Source organism: Diabrotica virgifera, chromosome 1 (assembly GCF_917563875.1).
Source record: "Diabrotica virgifera virgifera chromosome 1, PGI_DIABVI_V3a".
Classification (NCBI taxonomy): Eukaryota; Metazoa; Arthropoda; class Insecta; order Coleoptera; family Chrysomelidae; genus Diabrotica; species Diabrotica virgifera.
In genome coordinates this window covers 65,173,043-65,200,494 of record NC_065443.1, presented here as the reverse complement: position 1 = coordinate 65,200,494, position 27,452 = coordinate 65,173,043, and the positions used below count along the sequence as shown (strand labels likewise).

Genomic DNA, 27,452 nt, shown 5'->3' with positions numbered 1-27,452 from the left:
AAAAAATATTAAATGAAACATTACACCCTGGATCAAGGTATGTATTGGACCGAAATAAAAAATCGATAATTTAGATTTGTGCGGTCGAAATTAGTGCAGTCAAAACCGCAATAGATATGGATTCGGTTTCAGCATTAAAAGTTATGTGGAGCAAGATTATGAAACCAGAGATTTTTACTTCTGGTGCCGAGAAAACTAGAAAAAGACATGTAAACTATGATAAGCCCCAACAGTTCTGATAATTTGGACCCTTAAACATTGACATTCATTAGCATTAGTATTGTTACAGGTTAGACAAATAAAAAGTATATAAGTAGTTTTAAATGTTTATTTTTTAATCTTTAAAAAATAACAAAATTTGACAATACTGCCAAGAATTTGGTGCATTTCCAAATATATGAATTCCTCAAATCAAGACTACGGATATTTTTTAATATATTGGCAAGTAGCGTTACATTGGCATCAAAGTCACGATCCTGAGGAACTCATACTTTGAACGAAACAACAGTAAGGTACTATGTTGAGATGTATACAAACTTGACCTGAACTCTCAGATCCAGTGAAGATCTAGTAACATTTCTAACAGTGCTAAAATACTCTTTAATACAGCTTCACTTTTGTTCTCTATACTAACCGAAGTTACAAAATATTAAATAATGGAAATGTCAACTAGTCTTAGAAACACTAACAAATACAAAATTATTGAAAAGATTCATACTTTCATGCGACACACTTAGAATAAATACTATACAAGCTTTCACAACATTTGTTTACTAAATGATACAATAAATAACACAGAGTTACTGAAAAAACTATGAGAATATAGTTTCAAGATCACCAATATTGATTCTTAAGATCATTTCTTATACATATATGATAAAAGACATACAAAAATGTTAAAATTACACCAATACTTTTCAGCTTTGTACACTAGTTAAATACTACTATGATTAATATATTTGCAAAAGTTAACATTTTTGATGAACAATTATCATTTCAGTCTTTTAAATATCCAAAACCAGTTTGGAATGTTAGTTAAGTGGATATTATATAATATTCCTTCTACATAGAACGTATTGCAATGCTGCGGTATTTGAATTTGGAGAACATATGGGACCACAAACAAATACAAAAAACAGATCGGGAATTGTATAACAATTTACCCATGATATTATAGGTTAAGTTTATTTTTAGTAAATTTGGAATAATCGTAATAAAATCTATTTCTCCCACAAAATAACGATTGATTTTCAGAAAATTTTACTCTGTAATTTAGAAAATGACCAACAGACAAAAATGTTGGTAATAAGTAGTTTGGTTACTGTTTTAGTTTATCTGGGATTTTCTTGACAATTATAATTAACTGACAAATGTCTACATTTCTTGAAACGCCCCGTTTTTAACGAAAACACCAGATATACAATTTTCTATCTAAAATTACCTTTAGAAACCCATTAACTTAATGGTAGTGGGTAAAACTTCCCCGAAATTATTTAGTTCACACAGTAATCAATATCGGAAACATTGAACTAAATTCCCAAATTTTTCAAGATAACTTTTTTAAAACTAATTTTGGTCTAGATTTTCTATCGATTCCTCCATGTTCTTCAAGCTAATCTTGATGTTATCTCATTTTGATTATCTCGCTATTATGCTCTTTGGTATACACGTTAGCGGAAATAAATAAAGAATAAATATTTCGTAAAAACTCTTCAAAATGAGAATGAAGTATATTTGAAAATTGCTATGACACGTTCATATTTGAATTTCCTACTTAAAAAATACAATTTTCAAATCAGTTCTATTCGAAAAATCACAATTTTAAGCATCCATTCTAAATGCCTTTTAGAATATTACCGCAATAATAATTGTGCTGTTAGCAGTGACGTTACTAGAGCTACTGCTGATTGGTAGGATGATGATGAGCTTGCTGGCCACGCTTCTATTGGTGCTTCTAATCCACATTGCCTCTTTCCGTATTCTGTACAATGAACCTGCAACAAAAGAAACGAAATTAAATTATATTTCCAAAGACCAACAGTTTTATTTTGTTACAATTAGACATATTTAAAAAGAGCATCTTCTTTCTGATTCAAATCTAAATCTACAGCCTAGAGTAAAATTTTGTAAATTGTTACGATAGGTCAATATGAAGTGAACATGGCCAACATTGGACAACAAGAGTGTCAAATGAAGAAGTTCCATAACGGATACATAAAGTCAATGAAAAAAAAAACAAACTACCTGTGAATCTACTCAATTAATAAAAAATGGAAAAAGAGAAGAAAAAAGCAAAAAGAGCTGTACTAAATGAAAAATATGAGACAATAAACCATACTATTATCAGATCACGAATACACGAAGAGATTTTCAAAACCAAAGGGCACAAGAGGTAGAGGACGACCACGAAGAATATGGATTGATGATGTAGAAGAAGACCTAAAGATTCTAGTGTCAGAAGGTGGAGGAAAGTTGCCAGGAATCGACAGGAGTGGCTTCTTCTTTGCGAGCAGGCCAAGATCCACAACGGATTGTCGAAGCACTGATAATGCTGAAACCATGATACTATAAATAACAAGATAATATATTGCACATCCGGAAGTCGTGACGTAAGTGGAGACCCGCAAGTTCGTAATGGTTCGTAACCATTCGTAATGTCCGATTAGTTTGAATTGTTCGCGGTTGTAAGCTAAGTGTATTGTATATTTTATCTTTGACAGTTATTTTGACTGGAATCTCGACACTAAATTTTTTTCGAATACATTGAAGTTTAACGTTATTTTGCTAATTATTGAATAATTTCATCACAGCATGCACACAAATCCCATTTAACCTTAAAAAGAATTCAAATTCAACTTCCGGTCCCCAGTTACGTCATCATGCGCGAACTCGGACGTATTTGCGCTACGGGAAGATACTATCTCTTTATTTATAGTATCATGGCTGAAACCATACTATACTTGAGAATTTATATGAGCAGTACATATAATGAGGAAAGGTTAGCTAGATTAATCGCCATTGGCGGACATAATAATATGATACAGACATTAAAAGAAATTTACCTATCCCAATTCTCAACGTTTAAAAGTGTCGCAAGAACAATAATAAACTATGAGAATATTATAATTACATTGATAATAAAAATAGTTGATGAAAACATTAGTACAATCCAAACACAAATGGTAGCCAATAATATTTGGAGTAGTTCCAGAATACGTAAACTAAAATAATGACATTGAAGGAAGTAGAAAGGATACTTTTACAGTCATACCCAAAGTTTTTCAACCTTAATTTTTTTCAATATCTTAATTTTTTTCTGCGAAATAAAAAATACTTACGTTTAACATTGAGGCCGACATTCTGTTTAAGAATCTTCGGCTGAACTCGGCTGTATCGTCTCCGCACTTGTCCCTCACAGCAGTTGTTGAACATTCCATGTACTGTTGGAAAGCACTGAAAAGAACAGTCCAATATAAGTTATGACATTTGTATAAAATCTATAATTCTAGTTTTTTTGAGATTTCTAGGACTACAAAGTAAGTAGTATTAGATTTATTTTCTGTAACTTACCAGCAAACGTTCTTGATCCCTTCATCAGCGATGGCTCTCTTCTTCTTTAATTCACTGGTGACATCAACCATTTCAGCGTCCACCTCGACTTCATATGTATTTGGTTTGAGTTTAGCCATTGATGTGGTGTAGGTCTCGAAGCATTTTTCATTTTCAGCTGATATTTGGGTCATGCAAGGCGCATGTCTTAAATATTCTGCAACAATAATAATGAAGGTTAATTTCCACGCAACCAAACAAAATATTTGTATTTTGAGATTAGATTTTCACGGTTAAAATCGAAACGTCTAATATAACGGACTTTTAATTATATAATTGCTGTTTATTGCCATTAAATATAGTTGTTAATATATTGTTGAATACCAGTTTGGATTTAGGAATGCTAGATATGTTATTAATATTATTGTTTATTCTCGCCTCGCATAATAGATCACATAGAAATACCAGATGAACATAGTTCCAGAAGAGTTATTTAAAGTAATGTGACTTTTTAAAAATAAAACTATACAATACAAACAATGATATTAATACTATTTTTCAAACATGGAAAACAGATAAACTCAACAGTAGGTAAAATTCTACCTCAATATTTAATGACAATTAAAGATATTATCATTGGTCATTAGTATTTTGACAAATGCGTTAAAAGACAAACATTAAGCACTTTGTTATTACGTATAAATTAGAAAGATTAATTAGTTATTACATTAGGAAATTGTTTTACATGGTAAAAATAAAAAAGTTTAATACAACACTACTTAATAGGATTTTTCCATAAAAAATATATAATGAAACTATGGGAATATGTTATAGAACTAATATAAACTATTGTGAAAGAAAACGAGGTATTTCTGGTAATTTTCCTTCAAATTAGGATTTCCTGGAGATATTTTTCAACTGAGACAATAATAAAGTATCTGGTGGTGGTTAAACACAGCGACTACCTCGGGAAAACATTATTAGAACAATCAGGAAGGACCCCATGTTGATAGAAAAATGTATCCTAAGAAATGAGGGTAAAAGATTTGAAAAATTGTTCAGGCGTTATAGAAATAATGTTGGGGTTTGAGTAAAAATTAAAAAGACAACTTAAAAACGTTTCTTTATAAAAAAAAAGTCGATACCGAAAAGACTTTTAAAAAGGGTGAAAAATAGGCAAGAATTCCCTAATATAGTGGTCAATCTAGAACCGATATAAAAGAAACATCAAATTAAAATGAAAAGACATAACAATGATCCACTATACGATGTTTGCTGTTCCAGTTTAGTACCAGGCTTTAATATCGTGATCGATAATAATTGAACTTGAAAGGTAAAAATATGCGAATTGATATTGTACGCTGCATACATAATCAGGGCATTGGATAAATAAAACATATATTCATATTTCGTTACGGCACCAGACTAGGAAACAATAGATACCTATCACTAATTTCAAAACCAAAATTGCCTTTTAGAATTCGAAATTTGCGACATTGGTAATGCCTCAGTGAACAGAAACATTTAAATTGTAGTTAAAAGATAAAACTAGACGTACACCAAATAAAATAAAATTTATGACATTCACACCTTATTCGGAGGGCAAAAATAGGAACATACATAATTGCTAACGGAAATATTTGAACTCTAACCTAACCTCACATAACCTGAAGAAGAAAAACGAATAAGAAGATAGAAAATCAGGAGGAACCGCAAAGTGGGCGACGCCTGGTGGTAAATTTCAAAAGTATCAATTTCGGGAAAGCATTGAAATTGTCATTAATTTATATACATATTTGCGGCCCGTTTATATTGTAATTAACAATGAGTTCGGCTTCAAAACACTATTGCAGTGTTCCTCAATGTTCATCCTATTATACTCCACGTAATGACGTAAACTAACCATTGCCAACTCACACATTTTGTTAAGTATTGTAGTATTTTTTAATAATGTTTAAGCGACTAAATTTAAATGTAGTATATATTATTTTGGGCACAGAATGTACATTGTTATGCAAAATATTCCGACCACCTCATAATTTTCAAAAACACAATTAAAATAATTTTGCTTATTTTGCAGTTTTATTTATATAAATATTTAATTAAAAATTGTTATCTGTTAGTGTAAAATAAATTGTAGTGTACCTATTAACTAAATTAAAAAAACAAAATTAGAAATTGTAAGATATTAATAATTTTTAAAATGCTGTGTGATTATAGGGCGCCAGATTTTTTGGGTGGACTGGGTATATCGAGCACGATAAAAGGTAATGGCGACTTTAGTTTAATTTTTCTTTTTCTTTATAAAGAAATTGAGCAAACATATCGATGACTTAATATGAAAGCATTGTACGAGTATATTATATTAAACTGTGATTATCGCAGATGCAATTGTTTGAATTATTGATTATTTCATTCATAGGAGATTCTGACCAATAGAAAGCTACAGAAATCTGAATTAAATTGATAATTTTTGATAATTGCCCGTCGTTAAGTATATTACGTCAGATGCCCTTCGTTGCTACGAAAAAATACATTCAGTGACATTAATGACAATTAATGTTTTAAAAATTATAAAAGTGATGACTTTCAATCGTTAAATATTTATAAAAACTTTGTGTTTAATTGTACTAAGTTGTACTTACATAAATAAATTACAATAAAATTTTGGTTTTGAATAGTTTTATTCATGAAATAATCGCAACAAATTGCACTCGAACTATAAAATTAATATAGAATTTTAGAGCTCTTGTGCAATTACTACGGATAATTTCTACTTAGTTATGAAAAAAGGTAAAAACAAATCAGTAGTTAGAATCAAATTTTAATGAATGCGTACAGATGAAACAAAAATTTTGAGTCGTCTTTAACTCATAAGACGTCTTAACGGTAAAATTAGTCGTCAATTTGGCAAAACACGTGCAAATGATTTGCATTCGACGTTTTAAGGCTTCGAGATCAAATGACAAATGCATTGTTTTCCCGAAGTTATCGTCCATCTTTGAGATTTTGAGCGTCCTCTGTCGGAATTGGCTATTGCGAATATCTATTGCGAATACACGTTTGACTTTTGTAGCATAAAATTTTTCATTCAATCGTTACAAATATCACTTCTTGTAAAATTTGTCGTGACCTATTGGTATAAATACGTAAAAAATATTGCAAGGAGCTTACCTTCTTGATAGCGACCGTTTCTGCATAGTTCATGTACAATTGAGCCGGTTCCACGAAACACTTCCCTAAAATGCTGGCTATCCTCTTTCTTCATGCAGCGCCTTGTGAAACTGTGGATGCACTTAATGGCCGTTCTAAGATTACTGCAAAAAAGAAGAAATATTTATAATTTTTGGTCAAAAAAAAAAATAAAAATATTTGATGAGTAGTTGAAGGATTGAGTCTATTTATAGTAAAGATCGAACTTTGACATCATTTTAAACATTTGGACACACAAAGTTTCACTGACAATAGTTCTCTCAGATTTCCCAGCCAATATATTCTGCCCATTCTTGACTTTCTTTTATTCTTTTACATATTATGTACTAATAGTTCCTGAAATTTGATTAGTTTTGACGCTGTGAATAATCTTTAGGCATTTTTTTTTACTCATCTACTGTTCATGTCATTGGTGGTTAGTGTCTCTTTTGAGCTCAACGAAGAAGAGCGATATAAAAGTAATTCCTCTTTGTCCAGACGTAAATATTACAGAAATATTGTAATAAATACTATCTCCTCTCTACATTTATTACCATACTTAATAAGGATACTTACGGGCACACTTGCTCCAAGTCCTGTCTATTATTAAAGAATGTTAACCCTGAGTCCGTTAATACTGATAGTGGTTTTGCACATTCGATAAAGTTCTGGAAATTGCATGCTTCTGCCTTGACTTTGGTAGTAAACACTGTAACAAAAATAAAATAAAATAAATATGGGATAATTTTTGTACTGAATATTGGATATAATAATATGTATACCAACAACTGCGAAAACAGACATTTATATCCAGTTTTTTTATTAACATTGACCAATGACCATAACATAAAATATTTTGTTTCTGTATCACATACGCAGGTATAACAAAGGAGAAGACAAAATTAGATACCTAAACACTAAAAACACTCGTACAATGAAATTAGATGGAGAGGCGACGAAAAGTTTAAAGTGTTACTACATTATGGTTTTGAATTTTTAACAAAGTTGTGGAGATTGAATAATAGTTTACATAACACAAACAGGGGTATGTTAAAAACAAATAATGCAACACAAAAGTTATCAGAATACAAAAGGCAAAATTTAACGTAAAGTAAAAATTTAAAGTATATTCAATCATTTAACAATAGCTTTCGCAAGTTAATAAATCAATTTTGGAATATGTAATTTCTAAACCCATACATTCCAATGTTGCGTTCATAAATGTTAAATTTTCCATATATATTCACTGACAACACTATACGAATTATTATTAATTAATAGAGCCTTGAGCTAATTTAGTAGGTTTTCTTAATCATCGCTCCAAAAAACGCCTACATATTGTTAATAAAACGAATACATCATCAAATGTCGGAAAATACATATTCTTTAAAAGGATTCCTTCATTGGAGGCAAATCACATTATTATTTGCCTGTTTTACAAACAAATCCTGTTGAATTAAGGCTTTATGCCCGTACAATCCAGAAAATCCTTGTTTTATTAGACACATCTCCCTTTTTATAAACCGTTCGTTACAAATCTTGTTTTCCCAACAATTGGGAATGCCTAATTGAAAGTTCCTGGAATCATGTAGAGATCGTAATGTAGGGAACAGCGCTAGTCGAAACTAAGCTCAAATTACACGAGTAATGTTATTATCTAAGAAGAACTGAAAAGTTGAAAAATATGATAAACAAGTTGTGAAAGCCAACAAATAAACTCAAATCTCCGCTAAAAAGGCCTATTCCAATTTCGTGCCAAAAGTCTCATTTCTTTTCTAGTTAGTTTTGTTCGTTTCGCTATTCAATAAGTTTTGTGGTTATATAAGAGAGGGCGTTTCTACTAATCTAATTTGATTTTTTATGTTGGTACACTCTTCATATGAACGTGTGTGAAGATCAGAGATATGTAAAGAGAATATATCTGGCTAGGGATATGCCACTCAATGCATCGGGGTGTAACCAAAGATCTTGTACACATAGATTTGGCCAACTCCGAAAAATAGCGTAACGCGGAGCAGTTCGGGTCGGTGGTCTATCTATCTCTCTCTATTGGCGCTTAGCTTTCTCTCTCTAGCATATGATGGCCGCCGCCTGTGTGTCACTGTCGTTCCGTTACTCCCACCTCTTGGTAGATACGCTCACACTCGCACGACAGACAAAGATAGCTAGACCACCGTACTTGATATCGACGTTACACCCCGATGCATTGAGTGGCATATCCCTAGCCAAGCCAAGTCTATTCTCTTTACATGTCTCTGGGTGTAACGCCGATATCAAGTACGGTGGTCTAGTGGTCTAGCTATCTTTGTCTGTCGTGCGAGTGTGAGCGTATCTACCAAGAGGTGGAAGTAATGGAACGACAGTTACACAGAGGCGGCAGCCATCATATGCTAGAGAGAGACAGTTAAGCGCCGGTAGAGAGAGGTAGATAGACCACCGACCCGAACTGCTCCGCGTTACGCTATTTTTCCGAGTTGGCCAAATCTATGTGTACAAGATCTTTGGTGAAGATTCATTTCAATCTGTCAATTTATTTTTTGTCAACACCATAAATCGTAGAAAAAATACACGATATGGTATTGGAACCAACGAACTGTCAATACTGATGGAATAGGCATGAAGAAAATTAATGCCGCCAACATACAAGAGAGAGGTACTAGAGAGACAGAGAATTTTTCAGGTAAAATTTGACAGGCCGTGTAATTCCAGTTGCCTATATCATCTTAAATCGGGAAAATAGACCTCATATTTTTATAACTTTATTAACTTAACTTAATTTTTAAATACTGCCTATCAGCCCTGATACCCAGTTAAAAAAATATGAGGTCCATTTCCCCGATTTAAGTTGATATATTATACGGCCTGTCAAATTTTACCTGACAAATTCTCTGTCTCTCTCAGGACCTCTCTCTTGTATGTTAGTGTCAGTCTTGCTTCACTATTTGAATGGGACGGGGCACGGGGCCATTCCATCCGTATTGACAGTTCATTGATTGGAACATCGTTGAGTGACTGAAAGAAATTTACTAGAAGCTCTATGCATCTCATTGGTCAGTGTAAGCAATATTTTGATTGAAGTATTAGGTTTCAGAAAGCTATGTTCACAATGGGTGGTACATTTGCTAACGAAAAAAAACAAATTCGAATGCAATTTTCTCCGCAACATTTCAGTAGATTTTGTGCGTCGATCCATCATATAGATGAGACTTGGGTCTATCACCATGATCCTGAACCAAAACAAGAGGCTAAAGAGTGATCTGAACCTAGTTCTTCGGCTCCGAAACAAGTTCGTGTCCAGAAATTGGCCAAGAAGGTGTTAGCATCAGTTCTTTGGGATACGAGAGGAATTTTGTTTGTGGGTTACTTGAAAACTGGTAAAATATTAAATTCTGAATATTATTATAATCTTTTTGGCCATATGAAGGAAAAATATCGTAAAAAAGACACGGTTTGCAGAAGAAAAAATCCTTTTTCATCAGGACAATTCACCGTGTCATATGAGCATTTTAACCATGGCTAAAATCCATGAGTTAAAGTTCGAATTGTTAGAACATCCACCGTATTTATCAGATTTGGCCCCTAGCGACTTTCATCTGTTTCAATATCTAAAAAGAGCTGTGGAAGCGTATTTCGTAGCCCTTCCAGTTTGTCACTTCCGGGATGGAATTTATAAATCGTAATCTAGTTGCAACGAGTCTATTGATCTTCGGAAAGACTATACTGAATAATAAAGTTTTTCGTATCGATTCTCAAAACTTTTCAAAAGTTTTCTTATCAGTTCATTAAAATTTATATATTTTTCCATACATAAGTAAACTATGTTTACTAATAAGACCCTTAAAAAGTTCATCTACGTCATAAATCTCTGTTACTCTACTAATTAAAATAAACTATTTCTCACGCCAAGTTAGTGTAAAACTTGTTGAAAATTTATAAGTAAAATACGGGCCTTCTGGGATCCTTGTTGGTTTCTTGTCCGAGAAAACAACGAAAACCATCTTGGGGTAATGCTGTCTCCCAAAGGAACGAGAAAATTAATGCCAGTTGGAATTTGCTTGATTATTACTTTTGGTATTATTTAGCCTCGGTTTAGGATGCGGGGTCGTAAATTTAACGAAGTTTTTAAAAGTGCGGATTTTCACATGGACCAGGAGAATTAGTATGTACAGTAAGATCAAAAAGAGAGAAAAATTATTTCGAAGTGGAAAAAATTTCTAGTAGTTTTTGGAAAAAATGGTATAATACCAGTAGTTACATACGCAGCTGAACAATGTGCGTCACAGATAAAGATGAAAAAAAATTTAGAATATTCGAAAGGAAAATCCCAGAAGAATTATGGGTCCTATAAGAATGGAAAACGAAGAAATAAGAAGAAGAATGAACCGTGAACTAACAGAGATAATGAAGGGAAAAGATATAGTTAGATATATCAAAGCACAGAGACTGAGATGGCTAGGACACATAGAGAGAAGGAAAACGACCCACTGATTAAGAAGGTCACCAGAAACTGGCTTCAAGACCCCAGGAAGACTGGACTCCAGGAAACCCAGGAGAGAGATGAAAGAACCAGGTCATGAGGGACATCAAAATACTGAAAGTAGGAAACTGAATGGAACTATGCACATATCGCAATGAGTGGAAGAAAACTGTAACGAAAGCCAAGTCATAGAACAAACTTTGATAATAAACAAGAAGAATGCGAAGTGATTCACCGCAATAACACTCCATCTGGAGAATGAAAAGCCTTGATGATGATGATGATGATGGTATAAAAATATCTACTAATAATTATACTCAAATTGTATATTGTATTCCTCTTTTATCATCCATCAGCCATCGTTTAATGTTTATGATACACCATAACTAGTGTAACCAACTAGCCCAAAAAATCTGGGACAAGGCCCGAATTACGAAATCGTGTCCCGGCGTCCCGGACAAGGCTTCCGGGACATCCGAATTTTCAACGTTTTGGTAAAATTCTATTTTAAATACGTTATTCTTCTAAGAATTCAAGGTTTTCTTCTCATTTTTAAGCAAATTCAATCGACATAATGATCAAAGTAATCAACATAAAAATGTTCTGAAGCTGGTTTCTTATGGCATGTTTGACAATTATATTTTTGATGGGATTAAGCCACAATTTTATGATAATTACATTTTTATATCAACCTAAGATTATATATTATTATTTACATTGAAATCCATCAGTTGATTTTCAAATTTTTCTTTTTTTGAGAATGACTTCCGGATTGGAAGTCGAAACGCCAAAAATTTACAAAAATGTAATTATCATTACAACCATTTGTGGCTTAATCACATCAAAAATATCATTGTCAACATAAAAATGTTAAACAATAAAATGATGATATTAAGGTTCTATATTTAAACAAATGGCCCGATTTCAGTTATTTTTTTCAGCCTTTTCCCGAATTCGACTGAATTGGAGTTGGTCATACTAACCATAACCAATAATCAACTATCACCTGCTCAATGTTTTGGTCAATGCACATTGAATGTGTCCTGTAAAAGAACTTGTTCACTTCATAGAAGTTTAACCTTTGGCTATTTCCTGTTTCTTGTATGTATTTCTCTTGGAATTAGTGATCAGTAGGATCGAATTGGCCTTTTCCCTTTGGTTCACTCTCGCCATTAATATTTCCTTTCATAACAAGTTTGTCTTTATCAAACGTCTTTTCCAAGACTAAAGAAACGGCAAGTTGATACTAAAAAACCAATGATATTGATACTAAAGAACCAATGATCACGTCATTCACGTCGCATTAAAAACTTGAGTGCTAAATAGTGAATTTTGCGTTATTAAAATGCCTTTCAAGAATTTGTTCATAGTAAAGATCTCTTTAGAACTGATAGTTCCTTAATTATTAAATTTTTTAATTTTTGATTTTCCAAGAGCATTTCTTTCCAATTTTGCCAAGAGAATTTTCTTAAATATATTTTACATTTTTTAGTTTATTTTCCCACAGGTTTTCTTTGTATCGAATTCTGTATGCGGTATTTGTTCTACTTTCTTGTATAGCTAGATATATACGTACTGTTCGCTTTGAAAAAGTAAAAGTATGCAATACTTCTGCTGGATATAGTCAAGAAACCTTATATACAGGTATCTATTACATTAATTTCATTTAGTTGAATATTATTTAAAGAATTGTTCGGATTCAGGTTATTTTTACACCAGGAAATCCAATTAAATTGAATAAATATTCCTGGATTCCACGTGGAATACAGTTTTAGCAGTTCGAAGTAAATCATGAGAATGTCAGGATTTTATCTAGTAATGAACGCCAGTGTTGACTTATCGCAAAATTTGCGCTAAGTTTTTAAATATTGAATAATTACAGGGACGCAAGATAAAAGTTGTCAAACTTTGCATATCACACGTAGAAATGAGTCTATAGCGTCGTTTAAACACAACGATAAGTCACAGCAACTAGTTGTGATGACAAGTTGAAACGCTGTTTAGACGCTGCGATTCAATGCGATACCACCTTCAACCCAACTCCAACTTTGATAAGTTGTGCGATGCACCGTTTACACACAATGATAAGTTGCAACAACTCGATTGACCTTGATAAGTTGTTTGATTTATCGCTGTGTTTAAACGACCCTTATGAAATATTAGCCAAATATGCTAAAATAAAGATAAAAGAAGGACAAGACATTGTCGAAGAAAAGGTAATATATCAAAATTAACCCGTAACTACTAACAAGGGGTCGTCCATAAACTACGTCGTTGAGACGAGGGAGGGGGCTTGCTTATTACGACGGAGTATGACAGGGGGGAGGGGGTATGAGTGCCCATTCGACGTCGTTTATTATATTGGTATATTTAAATTTGTCGCTATTGTGTCTATAAAAATAATTATTTACTAGCTACCAGCATTAAGTATCAGATATTCATATAAAAACGTATAGTTTTTGATATGAAATTGAAAATAAAACAAAACGTTTACGAATAAATATACCTTTGTTAAAATTAAAATGAATAATTCTGTTATAGATACTTTTATCGCATACTTTTCATTTCGTTTTTATCAGTCACGGCCGGCGTTAAAATAATATTAGGTAGCACTTTTGTACAGGACAACAAACAATAAGACATTGTTCTTTGGGTTTAAACAATCGCTTCTATATACAGAACGTCTGGAAGCATAAAAATATTAAATTGTTAGTTCATTTATATGCTGCATACTGCGTGTGAAACAACAGTTCTGAAAGAATGAATAGAAATAAAATATTGTTTTCTATTTAGTTAGTAAGTCGCATTTATACTTTAGAAGAAATGGCATCGAAATCAAAACAAAATAAACATAAAGATTTATATGATGCAGTTAAGAAAGCATACCCCGCAAAATCTTGGTCCAATGCTATTTAAATGTATTCATTTTTTTGAATACAGTCGAACCCGCTTATTAGAATACCTGTTAAAGGAATATCCCGGTTTAAGGAATATAAATTTGATGTCCCGAAACGGTTTTACTAGCCACTAATGATCGGTTATTAGAATATCCCGGTTATAGGAATACTTTTGCTTGGCACCAAGGCTATTCCAATAAGCGGGTTTGACTATACTAAGAAAACTAATAAAGATTTTTGAAAAATTTAAACGCAGATTGAAAGACTGCATTATTGCCGAGGACCAAAAGTTCCTGAAAACATTTATAATGTTTATTTTAATATATAATGTGTATTTTAATAAGTTACAGGGGTGAAAAAAAAAGAGAAAATTTTGTCTGATTTTTCATTTCAAATATTTCATTCAAAAGAAACCTTTTGTTTATTCTAACCTCGGTCTATTCCTATGTCTATTCAGCCCTCGGTAATAATGTAATCTTTTATTCTGCGTTTAAAATTTTCAAATATATTTATTAGTTTTCTCAGGATTCGAAAAAAAATTAATGCATTTAAATAGCATTGGACCAAGATTTTACGCCTACCCCCTCATATTTGATTAAAAAAAAACAGAAATAATATTGATTTTTTTTTTAAATCAATGAAAGGGGGGTCGTGAGTTGCAACGACGACGTCGACAAGGGGTGTCGTCTCATCGGGGGGGGGGGGGGGGGGAGGGCATTAAAAGTTTAAATTTTTTACGACGTAGTTTATGGATGCTCCCTAGACACTGACATGCGGTATGTCATACCTTGACTATTCTCGTTTGTTTTCAATATGAATTTGTCTTATATCACTGTACATATTTGTTTTTACACCAACTACGGAATGATTCTTCGCACTGTTGTAGAATAAAATACAGCTTTAAGTAACATAAATTTTATTTTTTCAAAAAAATTATGAACGCATAATTGATGCGAATTTATGAACGAATATTAAAAAAATGGTGGAGGTTCTTACAAAAATCCTTGAACTGAATTATGTACAAAAAAACTAGCATTAGTAACTTAAAAATAGTAAAATAATGTTGAAAGCACTAAGTAGAACAACTGGATGAAGATGAACTTGCTGTCATATTAATAGCGAAAGAATACTGAATGGCTCTACTGAAAGAATACTGAACTGCTTTTAACTATAGAAACGTAAATATTGGGTGCAGATGCAATTACACATCACTTGAAGTTACACAGATGGTTTTCTAGGAATCTTTTATACAACAAGTTTTAAAACACATAATATGCAGCGAAAAACAACAACAGTTAAATATTGGCTGTAACAGAACTAGACCAGACTAGGACCAACTAGATCCAGACGGAAATAAAACTCAGAATAGCAATGACTAAAACTACTTTTATGAAAATGAAGTCATTTCTTTGCAACAATCATCTCAGTTTTGAACTAAGACAAAGAATGGTTAAGTGCTATGTTTGGTTCGTACTTTTGTATAGTGCAGGAGCGTGGACGCTAAAAGTATCGATCATGAACAGAATTGAAGCATTGGAAATGTGGATTCATAGACGGATGTTGAAGATACCTTGGACAGCAAGAAAAACTAATGAAAAAGTAGGTACTAAGGAGGGTCAACAAAGATAGAGAACTGCTAGAAACAAAGATAGAGAAAGAGAACTAAAGAAAGACTGTTAAACATCGAAAAATGTCTTATCTGGGACAACTGATCCTTAAAGGCAAAATAGAGGGCCGTAGAGGTGTAGAAAGAAATCAAGTTTCTTGGTTAAAAAACATTCGTGAATGGACTCGGACGTGATCGCCAACGTCGGATAATTCTGATATGGCACGTGAAAAAGAAGAAAACAGAACTAATAGACTCTGTAAATATACATACAACCGGTATGCCTCAATATTGGGTTGGATACAACGGCCAGTATTGTTCGATATTTTGACAGACTGTTAAATTATTGTAAGTTGTATTTTCGGCTCTACATATTGTCCTCACTTCAGCTTAAGTTGCTATTTCCTTTTATGGATTGTTGAATGTTTATTAGATTGTATCAAACATTGATTATATTTTATAAAATTATTCTTGGAATTACCAATGTTTTTGTTGTTGCGTTGTATCTTGGCAATGAGTGATATTCCATGTTTTTGCCAATTGCATTATTTATTTTCACCAGTAGGCCCCGGACTACTTGCTCTTCTGTGATTGATGTCAAAAAGAACAGTGGCAAAAACGTACCTATATTTTATTAAAAACGTGACTTGAATGACCTAACCATTTTATAGAAATATTGGAAATATTGCGACTGTCATTATATTGATTTTACACTCAAATAATTTTAAACCACAGACAAATTATGTACGAAAATCGAAGAAGACCTTGAACTTCCTCGAAATATGTGCCTTAGGCACGAAACAAATAATGTTCTACAAAATGAATAAAATAAATAATTCATTCTGAACGGAGAAAGTTGTTAACAATAATTAAGAATTTGATTCAACAGAAATAATTTTTACTCCTTCCGTTCGAGTGTTTTTGCATTAGCATAATATGGTAGTGTCCTTCAAAATGTGGAAGATCAAGATCGTAAAAAGACACTACAACAATAAGAGTGAAAGAGCGTAATCAATTGAAGAGTCTATACATACAATTGTTATAATTGGCTGTACATGGGATGAAAACAGTTATCTCATTGTACTGTCCTTACAAAAGTAGATGGTCATTTTAATGATTTTCACTATATTTACTACAGTTCTAAGCTGTCGTCTGGTCGGTATAACTTTTTCTAAATTATATCTTTTGAGTATTTCTTGGGTTTTTATAGTTCCCCAGACATTGCTGATTCCTAAGGGATATTTCAACATTAACATCATCTGCACATATTAAAGGGATGAGCCTACATCCAGTATCCGACATCATACATCCTTTGGAGGACTACTAGAAAGATGTAAGATGCTGTAGGAAGTACAAAAACGAAGAAAAAAACTCAAAAAAGGAATAATGCGTTAGTTAACTGCATAAGTTAAATATTTCCTTGCCATGAGGTTGTAGAAATAGAGAATCAGGAGAAAAGACGAGGTTAACGAATTGAATGAAAGGTATAATATAAAATTTGTGAAAAGTCAAAGACTGTCGTGGCCGGGACAAGTCCAGAGACAAGAATATGAAAAACACAAAGAAAATATTACAATGAAAGCCCATAGTAAGGCGAAAAAAAAACATGAAAAAAAGATAATGGAGGAGAGAGGCACAAGAGAGATCTGAATGAAAGGATATAGCCAGACAGATAAAGACTCATCCAGGGTTATGATGCCAATTAATAGTAGTAGTAGAAGAAGAAGAGGTTGTAGAAATTCTAAATATTGTTTCCAATATTACTTTTTTCGTAAACAGTTACAAGGGCGGATTCTTAAAATCTGAAATCCTAATGGTTAATAATTATTAATATTTGCACCATTTTTTTCTTTTTTATGAACTATAATTTTATATCAAATTTCACGTATATCCCTTTCCGTTCTGATAAAAAAAAGCAATATACAATCATGAATTGTAATCATGAACAGGCGACGACGTATACTCGTATGATTTTGATTATCACTGAGATTTGTTGGGTTTCGGTTATCTAATCAGATTGGTGCCAAAATTGAAAAATGCTTCTTGTTTTTTCCGTTACGTTCATTGACTAAAACCGGATGAGATCAGGTGTTCATTAAGTTTCTATTGAACCATAATAATTTAGACTAATTTTAAATAAATAATACTATCTTTAGTAGAGTCCAAGCATTTAAATGTATCCCTCATCGTACACAGTTATCAATCGCTTGATACTATCAAGAATTTTTGGCAAAAAAATGAATTTTTTCTTGCTTTTCTTCAGTTTGCAATCAAGCAAAACTGTCAGTTCAAAAATGGTGCAAGCATAAAGTTAAAAAATGCAAAAAATCATCAGGAATCTGATTTTTGCTTGAAATAAAACACGTAGGTATTATAAAATAAAATACCACGATTTCTTAGCGAAAAACTGTTTTTCCTTTAAAAAAATCTTAGCCAAAAAAAAAACGAATTTTTCTTGTTTTTCGACAGTTTGGAATCGGGCAAGACAGTCAGTTCAAAAATGGTGCAAGCATACAGTTAAAAAATGCAAAATATCACCACACCAGGAATATGAATTTTCCTTGAAATAGAACACGTACTATAAAATGAAATGAAATACTAAGATTTCTTAGAAAAAAAAATGTTTTTCCTTTAAGAAAACTTAGCAAACAAACGAATTTTTCTTGTTTTACGAAAATTTGGAATTGGGCAAGACAGTCAGTTCAAAAATGATGCAAGCATAAAGTTAAAAATGCAAAAAATTATCAGGAATATGACTTTTGGTTGAACTAAAACACATACTATAAAATGAAATATCAAGATTTCTTAGCTAAAAACTACTTTTTCTTTAAAAAACCTTAACAAAAAACGAATGTTCCTTGTTTTTTGTCAGTTTGCGATCAACAAAAACTACCAGTTCAATAATTGTTCAAGTATACAGTAAAAAAATGCAAAAAATGACGAGGATTATTTCATTCATAGGAGATTCTGACCAATAGAAAGCTACAGAAATGCAAATTAAGGTGATAATTTTTGATAATATCCCGTCGTTAAGTATATTACGTCAGATGCCCTTCGTTGCTATAGTATTTTTACTACAAAAACGTTATTACGTAGGTCAAAATTTTTGACGTAAGAGAACTGTCAAAACATTAGAATGTGACTTTTCTTATTGCTATGTTTATTATAAACACGGCAATAATGAAAAGTCACATTCTAATGTTTTGACAGTTCTCTTACGTCAAAAATTTTGACCTACGTAATAACGTTTTTGTAGTAAAAATACTATACGAAAAAATACATTCAGTGGCATTAATGACAATTAATGTTTTAAAAGTGATGACTTTCAACCGTAAAATACTTTATAACAACTGTGTGTTTAACAGTACTAATTTGTACTTACATCAATAAATTACAATACAATTTTGGTTTTGAACAGTTTTATTCATGAAATAATCGCAACAAATTGCACTCGAACTCTAAAATTAATATAGAATTTTTGCCCTCGTGACAATTTGACATAATTTCACTCGCCTTCGGCTCGTGAAATTAAAACTGTCAAAGTGTCACTCGGGAAAAATTCAATAATTTTAGAGCTCTTGTGCAATTACTACTGAATGTTACTTTTGGTTATTGAACTAAATCACGTATTATAAAATGAAATTAAATACTAAGATTTTTTGCAAAAAACTGTTTTTTCTTTAAAAAAAACCTAGCAAAAAACGAAATTTTCTTGTTTTTCGACAGTTTGGACAAAAGCAAGACAGTCAGTTCAAAATGGTGCAAGGATCAAGTTAAAAAAAGCAAAAAATCATCAGAAATATAAATTTTTGCTTGAAATAAAACACGTATCTATGTATTATAAAATGAAATCGTTTATAGCCAGGGCAATTATTCCAGTCTGCAGATTCGCAATGTTATCGCTACTTCAACAATCAAAACTCCAGTTTCATGAACGCATTTAAAATTTAATTACCGTTTGCATATAATAGCTAATTTACATCAAAAAGTATCTCTTGCGTCACCGGCGCGGCGGTTTCACCCCTCCCGACCAAAAGGAATCAAATGATCAGGTGATATTTTTTTACCAACACATCAGGCGACCGTCTCACGCTTTTAATTTTAAAAATAAATAAGTCATGATTAGTTCCAGGTAACCAAACCGTGACGGATAAACCAAAAATCATTCGATTCTCAAAGCATCAATACAATTGGTATCCGCTTGTGATAAATATATTAAATTACTAGAATTACGTGTCGCTAGAGTAGTGACGTAGACGAGTGGCGAGCCCTCGCCTGATGTTCTCTGATTGGTCGAATCGTATGGTACGATTCTTGACTGAGTAGTAGGGGACATACCTAAATTCATACGGTTACTTTAATAAATGCGGTGTTGCCGCGTTTCTGGGGCTATTTTTAGATTCAGGAGATGAGAAAATAACTGTCCAGACTCTCATGATAGGATAATTGCTTATTATTAAGAATGATTATTTATATTATTAATGTTTTAATTGATTTTGATTATGGGAATGTTTGTTTATCTTGAGATTATATACACCAGACTATAGTATTATCTCTTGTTTATATGTTTATCTCTTTAAGATGAATCACATTTGAGAAGAAATAATATGATATAAATTGCTGAATACTATGAGAAATTTAGAAGTTTGCCAAATAGTGATGTTGGCTGCAAATATGGCAAAACAAGATACAGGTATTCCAAGAATATTGGAACCTACCTACCTGTAATAATCGGTTTTGCAACCAGTTCAGTACACAGAAAAAGAGTAGAAGCGAGGAATTTGTTCATACCTACTTTGAGCATAGGGAAATTTAGGTTTTTGGTGACTCATTTGAAATCTAGAATACCAAGCTCTAACAAATCTATATATAAAATATTAGGGACAAATACTCGCTGCCAAGGATAAAATAAATACCAAAAAATCATTTGGAACAATATCTCAGTTGTAATGCATAGGTGGAGAAAATAATTATTTAAGAAATACTATAAGCTATTATAGTATAGGTGCTATACAGAATAAGACATACTCAGCTACATGTAAGAAGAGCAAATCGTACAAAGTGGATACCAAAGGATCACCAAAAAATAGGAAAGAGAAGAGAGGTAGACCCCAAAGATCATGGATAGATTAAGTGGATGAGGCCATGGAAAGACGAGACCTTAGAGGTGGAGAATGGCAGAGCAGACGTTGGCTGAAAGAAGGAAGCTGTAAAAATCCTTTATATAGATAGATATAGTATAGGTATACTGATGATAATTCAAGAACTACAAGAACTTATAGTAGTTTTTTTTGGAGTTTGTATGAATAATTTGCAAAAGATTACTCCTGGTAGACCGCATATCAGTTTTATTATTTCAAGTCTAATTGGAAAAAGTATACTCTTATACTAAAATCACAATAAAAATGCAAGAAATAACAAACCAAGACACGTTAAATGCTACGGGGAGCACTCCCGAATCATGATTTACAATGTATAAACTTTGTAAATCATGATTTGGGATTTACAATGTTGTAAATTATGATTTGGGATTTACAATGTTGTAAATTATGATTTGGGAGTACTCCTCGTAACATTCAACGTGTCTTGGTTTGTTTATTTCTAGTGCATCTTTATTGTGATAAATATGTATGTAATTACTTTTTTTCTAGTTATTAGTTAAGAAAGTCAAAATGTTATGTCAAATCAAATACAATAGGAAACCTGTAAACTGGAAAAATTCATCTGGAGATAGGAAATTACAATGCCTTCTAATGAAAGGAATAATTTGAAAATCTTAGAATAATTTATAGACTTGGAGATGTCATTAGGATACCAATCAATAAGAAAACTATTAAGGAATTAATTTGATTTTACCATTTATAATTAATTGCGACGTTAAGAGAATGGGAAAAAATTACCAAGACGAATCATAAACACAAATTATTTCGAAGAGACAATAGGAAAATAAATACAACAAAGAGACTCAAATGGACGGAAATGACATTCAGAAGTAATTATGAAAAAAAGCAGAGATATCTACCACAGGAAATTAATTTTTCATAAGAAAACTAAACTGCGTTCTATCATTGACACACCCATTAAGATAAAAATACCGAAAATCTATTTTGATGATTTGAAAATTTTCCAAAACAGTTGTTGATGTCTAGCGAAAATATAGCGCAGTTGTTCACCTATATAGCAAAAACTATATATAATATATGTATACTGTAATCGATTAATTCCAGGAACTTGATTTTAAAGTCAACAGGTAACTGATTTATGAAGAAGTGTAAAAAGAAACAGGTAACAGGACCTACAGGTAGGGTGGCTTTTGTTATAGGTACCTATTCAGTAAGTTTCTTGAAATTTTACAGAGAAATCAATTCAAATAGGCAGAAAATACATATAAATGGCTGCAAACTCATTTCTGAACTAAATCTGAGGAAATGGAAGTGTAATCCTTCTTGAGACACATTCCAATAATCTGAGACTTCATGAAATAATGGTCTATAAGAAGACCAATCATGACATATGATTGGTCGCTATAAAGGTTTGACTGTATACATAGGCGTAACCAGGGGGGGGTTTTGGGGGTTGTAACCCCCCCCATTGGGATGTACTTTGAGCTCTATACGCTTAACACCATAGCCCTCAGAGACCTTCCAGTAGTTGTAACCCCCCCCTTTCAGGTAGTTATAACCCCCCCCTTAGGATCATCCTGGTTACGCCTATGACTGTATATTTTAAACTAGGTAGGTACATTGGTTTCTCTTGATCCAAGGAAGCACCTTATTGAATTTGAGGTCAAAGTTACAAAAAAAAAGAGATAACTCTGGATATAGTTGCAGATAACTCTTGAAATGTGGTAGGGCATAAATATAGGATTTATCAAAAGCTTTATTTAATAATTTAAAATTTTACTCTTTTATTGGTGTTTATTAATACCAATCATTGAGTCATATACATTCCAGAAAAGCAATAGTCTCTTATTGTCTCATTGTCCCTCGTAAACCACAAGAAAAAATTAATACTATTCACGAGGAAAAAGACAAAAATATAAAATACTGTGATACTACCCTAACCCAATAGAATTCTAGAACTGAACTGAAGCAAGACTTACAAAAGTCGTAACAGTGGACAGTGACCTTAGAAAGAATAAGACTATTCGTTCTTGGTCCACGAGTCGACCTCAACAACAAGAGAGATAGAAAGAAATATTATATTGGAAAACAGGTGATCCAAGGATCCAACATTCCAAGCACATACTTAACTAACAAACCTTTATTCCAAACTGTCAAACTACAACAGTAAGACTGTACAGAACGATTATAGTTCTGGTTCTCACAAGCAACTGAGGCATGAAGTTTAACCAAATCTCATGCACATGGAATTTATTTATCTATTGGTGAAAGAAAAATACTACGCAAAATCTTTGGATCGGTTTGTAAAACCGAGGCATAGGCATTCAAAAATTTAACTTTAAGCTGAAGGATGTATACAAGCAGTAGTTCGGTGAAAAGAATATTAAGTATTACCGTAGATTGATGTATTGGTATTTCAATCAAAGTTATTACTGGAAACAGACAAATTAGTATTCAACATGTACGACATGCAGGCGAGTAAGAGAAAACAACCAAAGCTTAAGGTGTGAAACCAGATGCAACAGAAGATCGGTGCTTCCAACTACATAGATTGAAGCTTTTCTAGCACAGAACACGTACACCAAAGGAAAATTAAGAAGGACGAAGCCTTCTGAGGTCTATAGCACTATTAATAACGATGAATTATTAGGTCGAACATTTTCGTCTAATATCAACATTAAAATCTATTTTATTGCCGGCCCGAAAAAACTTCCTACTTATATGAATAATTATTATTATTCATCCAAGAGTTTAACATCAGTAGTATTATTCCACAGAAGTCATCATGTACAAAAAATATTACGACTTCAATGTGTAAATATAGTAAAAATAGTAATGATAATAGGGATTATACGATACTATTATTGACACAAGTAATATTCTCCGTAATAGTACAATTAGGAGACGAGTTAATCATTTGAAGGCTGAATTTTGATAGTACCATACCATACGATATGACGTTGCAAACATGGAGGTGGTGGTGTGATGTTTGGTGACTTGTACAAATAATGCCAATTATTAGCCAATTCCAATAAAAAATAAAAGGCCGGCAGACCAGACAAGCAAGTTTTTATGGGATATTTTTTTAAAGGTGTAATTTTGTTTGTGTATTTATAAAAAATGAAAGATAAATAATAAACATGTTTTGGTAGGTACCTATTTTGAGAATAATACGAAGGAAGCAAAATATTCCCCCCCCCCCCCATCCTCAAATAATTTTTCGACTTCTTTTAAGGTTTTATTTTGTAAAGACCAACGAAAATGTTATATTCTTGAGACTTTAACTAAAATACAGGGTTTTAACTTCAATCCATGAAAATACTTTATAAGAAATTATTAATATGATAATAAACGAAGATGAGAAAAAAGGAAGGAATACCAATATAATAGTAAAGGAACAAGTACAAGTAATAGAACAAGAAGTATCTACTTTTGAATATTTGGGAAATATAATAACAGATCATGGGAAAACGGACATGGTAATGAGTAATGAACTGAAGAAGGCTACTAACGTGTCTTGCTCATTAAATAATAATAGAATTTTTGGGAAATCAGAAATAGATAACAAAACTAAACTCAGAGTATATAACAGCATAGTTAATCCGATAATGACATATGAGGCGGAAACATGGATTGTGGAAAAGAAACTTGAATCAATGACAAACAAGACAGAGATGAAATACATGAGAAAAATAGCTGGAGTTACGAAATTTGAAAGACTTAGAAATAAAGATATAAGAAGAGAGCTGGAGCAAGAACCGATGATGAGGAAGACCAAAAACAAATAATTGAACTGGTTTTGCCACATACCTAGAGCGAATGGAGCAAAAGAGATAACAAGTAAGGTACATGAAGCCAAAATGGGAAACAAAAGAAGAAAGGGAAGACCGAGGAAGACATGGATGGACCAAATCCATGATATAGGCGAAAAGAGAGAAATGACTGTAAGAGACATGAAGAAAGAACCTGGCCACCCATAGAAGTACTTACATGGAGGAAATGGATAAGAGGCAAAACCCTACATCAGACGTCCCGAAGAAGCATTAAGGATTATGAGAAAGAAGAAGAAATTAAATGTTTTAATGAATATTAACATGTATACCTAATAAGATCTATTTACTATGAAAGATATTAATCGAGTTAATATACGTTCAAGTTCAAATCCCTTTTTATACTGACTGGAATAAAAATTAACTCATAAAGGTGTGACAATAATAACTGCTTTTTAATCCCTTTAACAAATGCATGATCAGATCCCGGATGCTTCAACAAATAGATAGATACAAACTGTTTCACTGATACTGTATACAAAAACTTGTACCTATCTTGTAGGTATTTATTATGTATTTATAAGAGACCATATTAGTCTGTCAAGACGGCCTTGAGCCGGTCCTACCTGCAGCATACATTCTTTTAGCTATATAGAACCTTCGAGAACGCTGAAGGAGAGCGGCTATTGAAAGGGCACACTTTGTAATATTTTTAATGACTGGTGGGTTTTTTTAACATGGTATACAAAAAAAAATCAAAGGGAAAAAGGTCTTGTGGAAGAAATTGTCAAGAAAAGGATTTTTTGTAGCAAGCCTAGCAAATTGTTTATTTTTATCAATGGCAAGGTTAGATATGATGTAAATTACAAATTAAAAATTTATCTGCCAGTGGGAGGTATAGTCACGCAAAATTTTGGTTTTATATTGAAGTTTCTTGTTAAAGTTTTATTTTTATTTGTACTGTTTTTGGTGACTGCCAATAATGTTAATATATTCAAGATATAGTTTGCAGGAATTTTCAGGAGAATTTCCAACTTTTTCTTAACACATATTGGTTCCCTTTTGATAAGGTTTTCTATTCTACTACGAATACATTTATAATTAGGCAAGAAAAGTAGAAAAACAAGAATAACAAATGTTTAATAAGTCACAATATTTAAAAAAATGGGAAAGCCATCGGAGCCAAGAATAACACTTTTTATCGTGTATAAATTAGTAGAACCTTTAAGAAAAATAATTGATCTATGGCACAATCGGTGGAAAATGCAATGTAAGAAGGGGGTCAACCAACTATTCGTTGAAGGCCAAATTGTACCCTACAATAAAGGAACCTTCGATATATCAATCACTGGAACGTTTAACTAAGAACAAAAAAGAGATGGGACGACGAAGTAGTTAAATCGAGATGATTGAAGAAACGTGCTGAAGGAGTCCAAGGCCCCGTTTGGGCCATTGGATGGATGGATAACTGACGTTAAATTATGTTTATTAATAATTAACATATCAATTGTTTTCAGGGGCGTCATTTGATAAATGACCCCCCTGACCCTGAAAATGACTGAAATTTACACAAAATAGATCAATTTTGTATTTTTGCATATTTATATAATATTGTATTGTATACCTAATATATAATGCTTGCCCCCCCCCTATTAAAATTTCAAATGACGCCCCTGATTGTTTTACACAAATAAACTTTTACAGCAATGATATTAAAATAAAAATTATTTACTAAAAAATGTGCAAAAAGTTAAAGAAAATATTTTAAAAATGGTCATAAATATGTTCAATTTGAAATTTTTTAATAAATTACTTTTTAAAATGTATTTACTGCACAATTATTGATAACAGGTAAGGTGCCAAGCATCTTATCAGTGCACCAAAAAAAACCAAGGATATTTAGAATAAAAAGTAGCAAAGCCTACTAAATTATAAAATAAATAAATTGTTACAAATTAATTACTTTTACTATAAAAGAAACAGAACGAAATGTTTTTTTGCAAAAACTAGAAAATAAGTTGTCTACCCGCCTTTTTTTAAATGCTAGTACTCACCTGTTATGATCAGTGCGGATAAAACTGCGAAGCTGCATTTAATATCATTAACAAAATTATACATGTTGCTAAATTCTTTCACTAAACGTCACACGGGTAAATAAATAATTAAAAATATTAGAAAGGAACTTGAAGTTACGAGAGTCACGTGGCAGTTGTGTTGATACGGAAACGACTACACTCTCAACTGCTTCGTGAACAACTGATTAGACGGCTTTTGATTCAAGTATTTTAAAGCGGCTTCAACCAACGTATGTCGCGAAAAGCCGACAGCGTTGCCGGCTCCTGTAAATATATGAGAGTGCCAAGAAATTTTCCACTATTGGAAACTTAATTGAATTGTTTACTGTAGCTATAAATTTTCCAGAAATTTTTACTAACACGCAATAAATCTAGTTGTATAAAACGTAAATATTTTGTGCAAGATTGTTAGCTTGATGATTTATTAAGGCGTGTTGATCGACTCAGCCAATCAAGACGCTCTACGTATGAAGTTGGCTTGTCCCATTATTTACCAATTAAGGATATTGCGCTTTTACAATTCTATTTTTATTGTGTTAATTATATATGTGGAATATACGTAAAATGTTTTTCTTATCATGTTAGTTTTACAAAGCGTCGTTAATTGTAGCAAAAGCGGATCAGGTGATCTCTTCTTGTCCAGAGGCGTAACAGAGGCCACCGCAGTATGAAGCTTGCGGGGCCCCAAGCCCCAATATGTCAGGGAGCCATCTTGTCGCCTAATATAATATATTCTCACGCCTAGTGAGAACAATAGTGGCGA

General features: G+C 32.3%; 1 protein-coding gene across 1 annotated transcript; it reads right to left on the bottom strand.

The window, feature by feature from the left end:
• Positions 1–314: 314 nt before the first annotated feature.
• On the bottom strand, positions 315–26,913 carry LOC114330035 (uncharacterized). The gene is made up of 6 exons (XM_028279332.2): positions 26,669–26,913; positions 7,318–7,450; positions 6,724–6,866; positions 3,571–3,766; positions 3,339–3,453; positions 315–1,994 (listed from the first exon to the last, which is right to left on the bottom strand). Exons 1-6 carry the CDS (start codon positions 26,730–26,732, stop codon positions 1,854–1,856), a joined length of 792 nt encoding a protein of 263 aa, XP_028135133.1. The 5' UTR covers positions 26,733–26,913; the 3' UTR covers positions 315–1,853.
• Positions 26,914–27,452: the final 539 nt, after the last annotated feature.

What these genes read in the sequence shown, in the direction of transcription:
- LOC114330035 (XM_028279332.2), bottom strand. Translation starts at nt 26,732, where the DNA reads ATGTATAATTTTGTTAATGATATTAAATGCAGCTTCGCAGTTTTATCC. An exon ending in ATCCGCACTGATCATAACAG is followed by an intron (nt 7,451 to 26,668) that starts GTGAGTACTAGC and finishes TTTTTGTTACAG; the next exon opens with TGTTTACTACCAAAGTCAAG. An exon ending in GACTTGGAGCAAGTGTGCCC is followed by an intron (nt 6,867 to 7,317) that starts GTAAGTATCCTT and finishes TCTTTTTTGCAG; the next exon opens with TAATCTTAGAACGGCCATTA.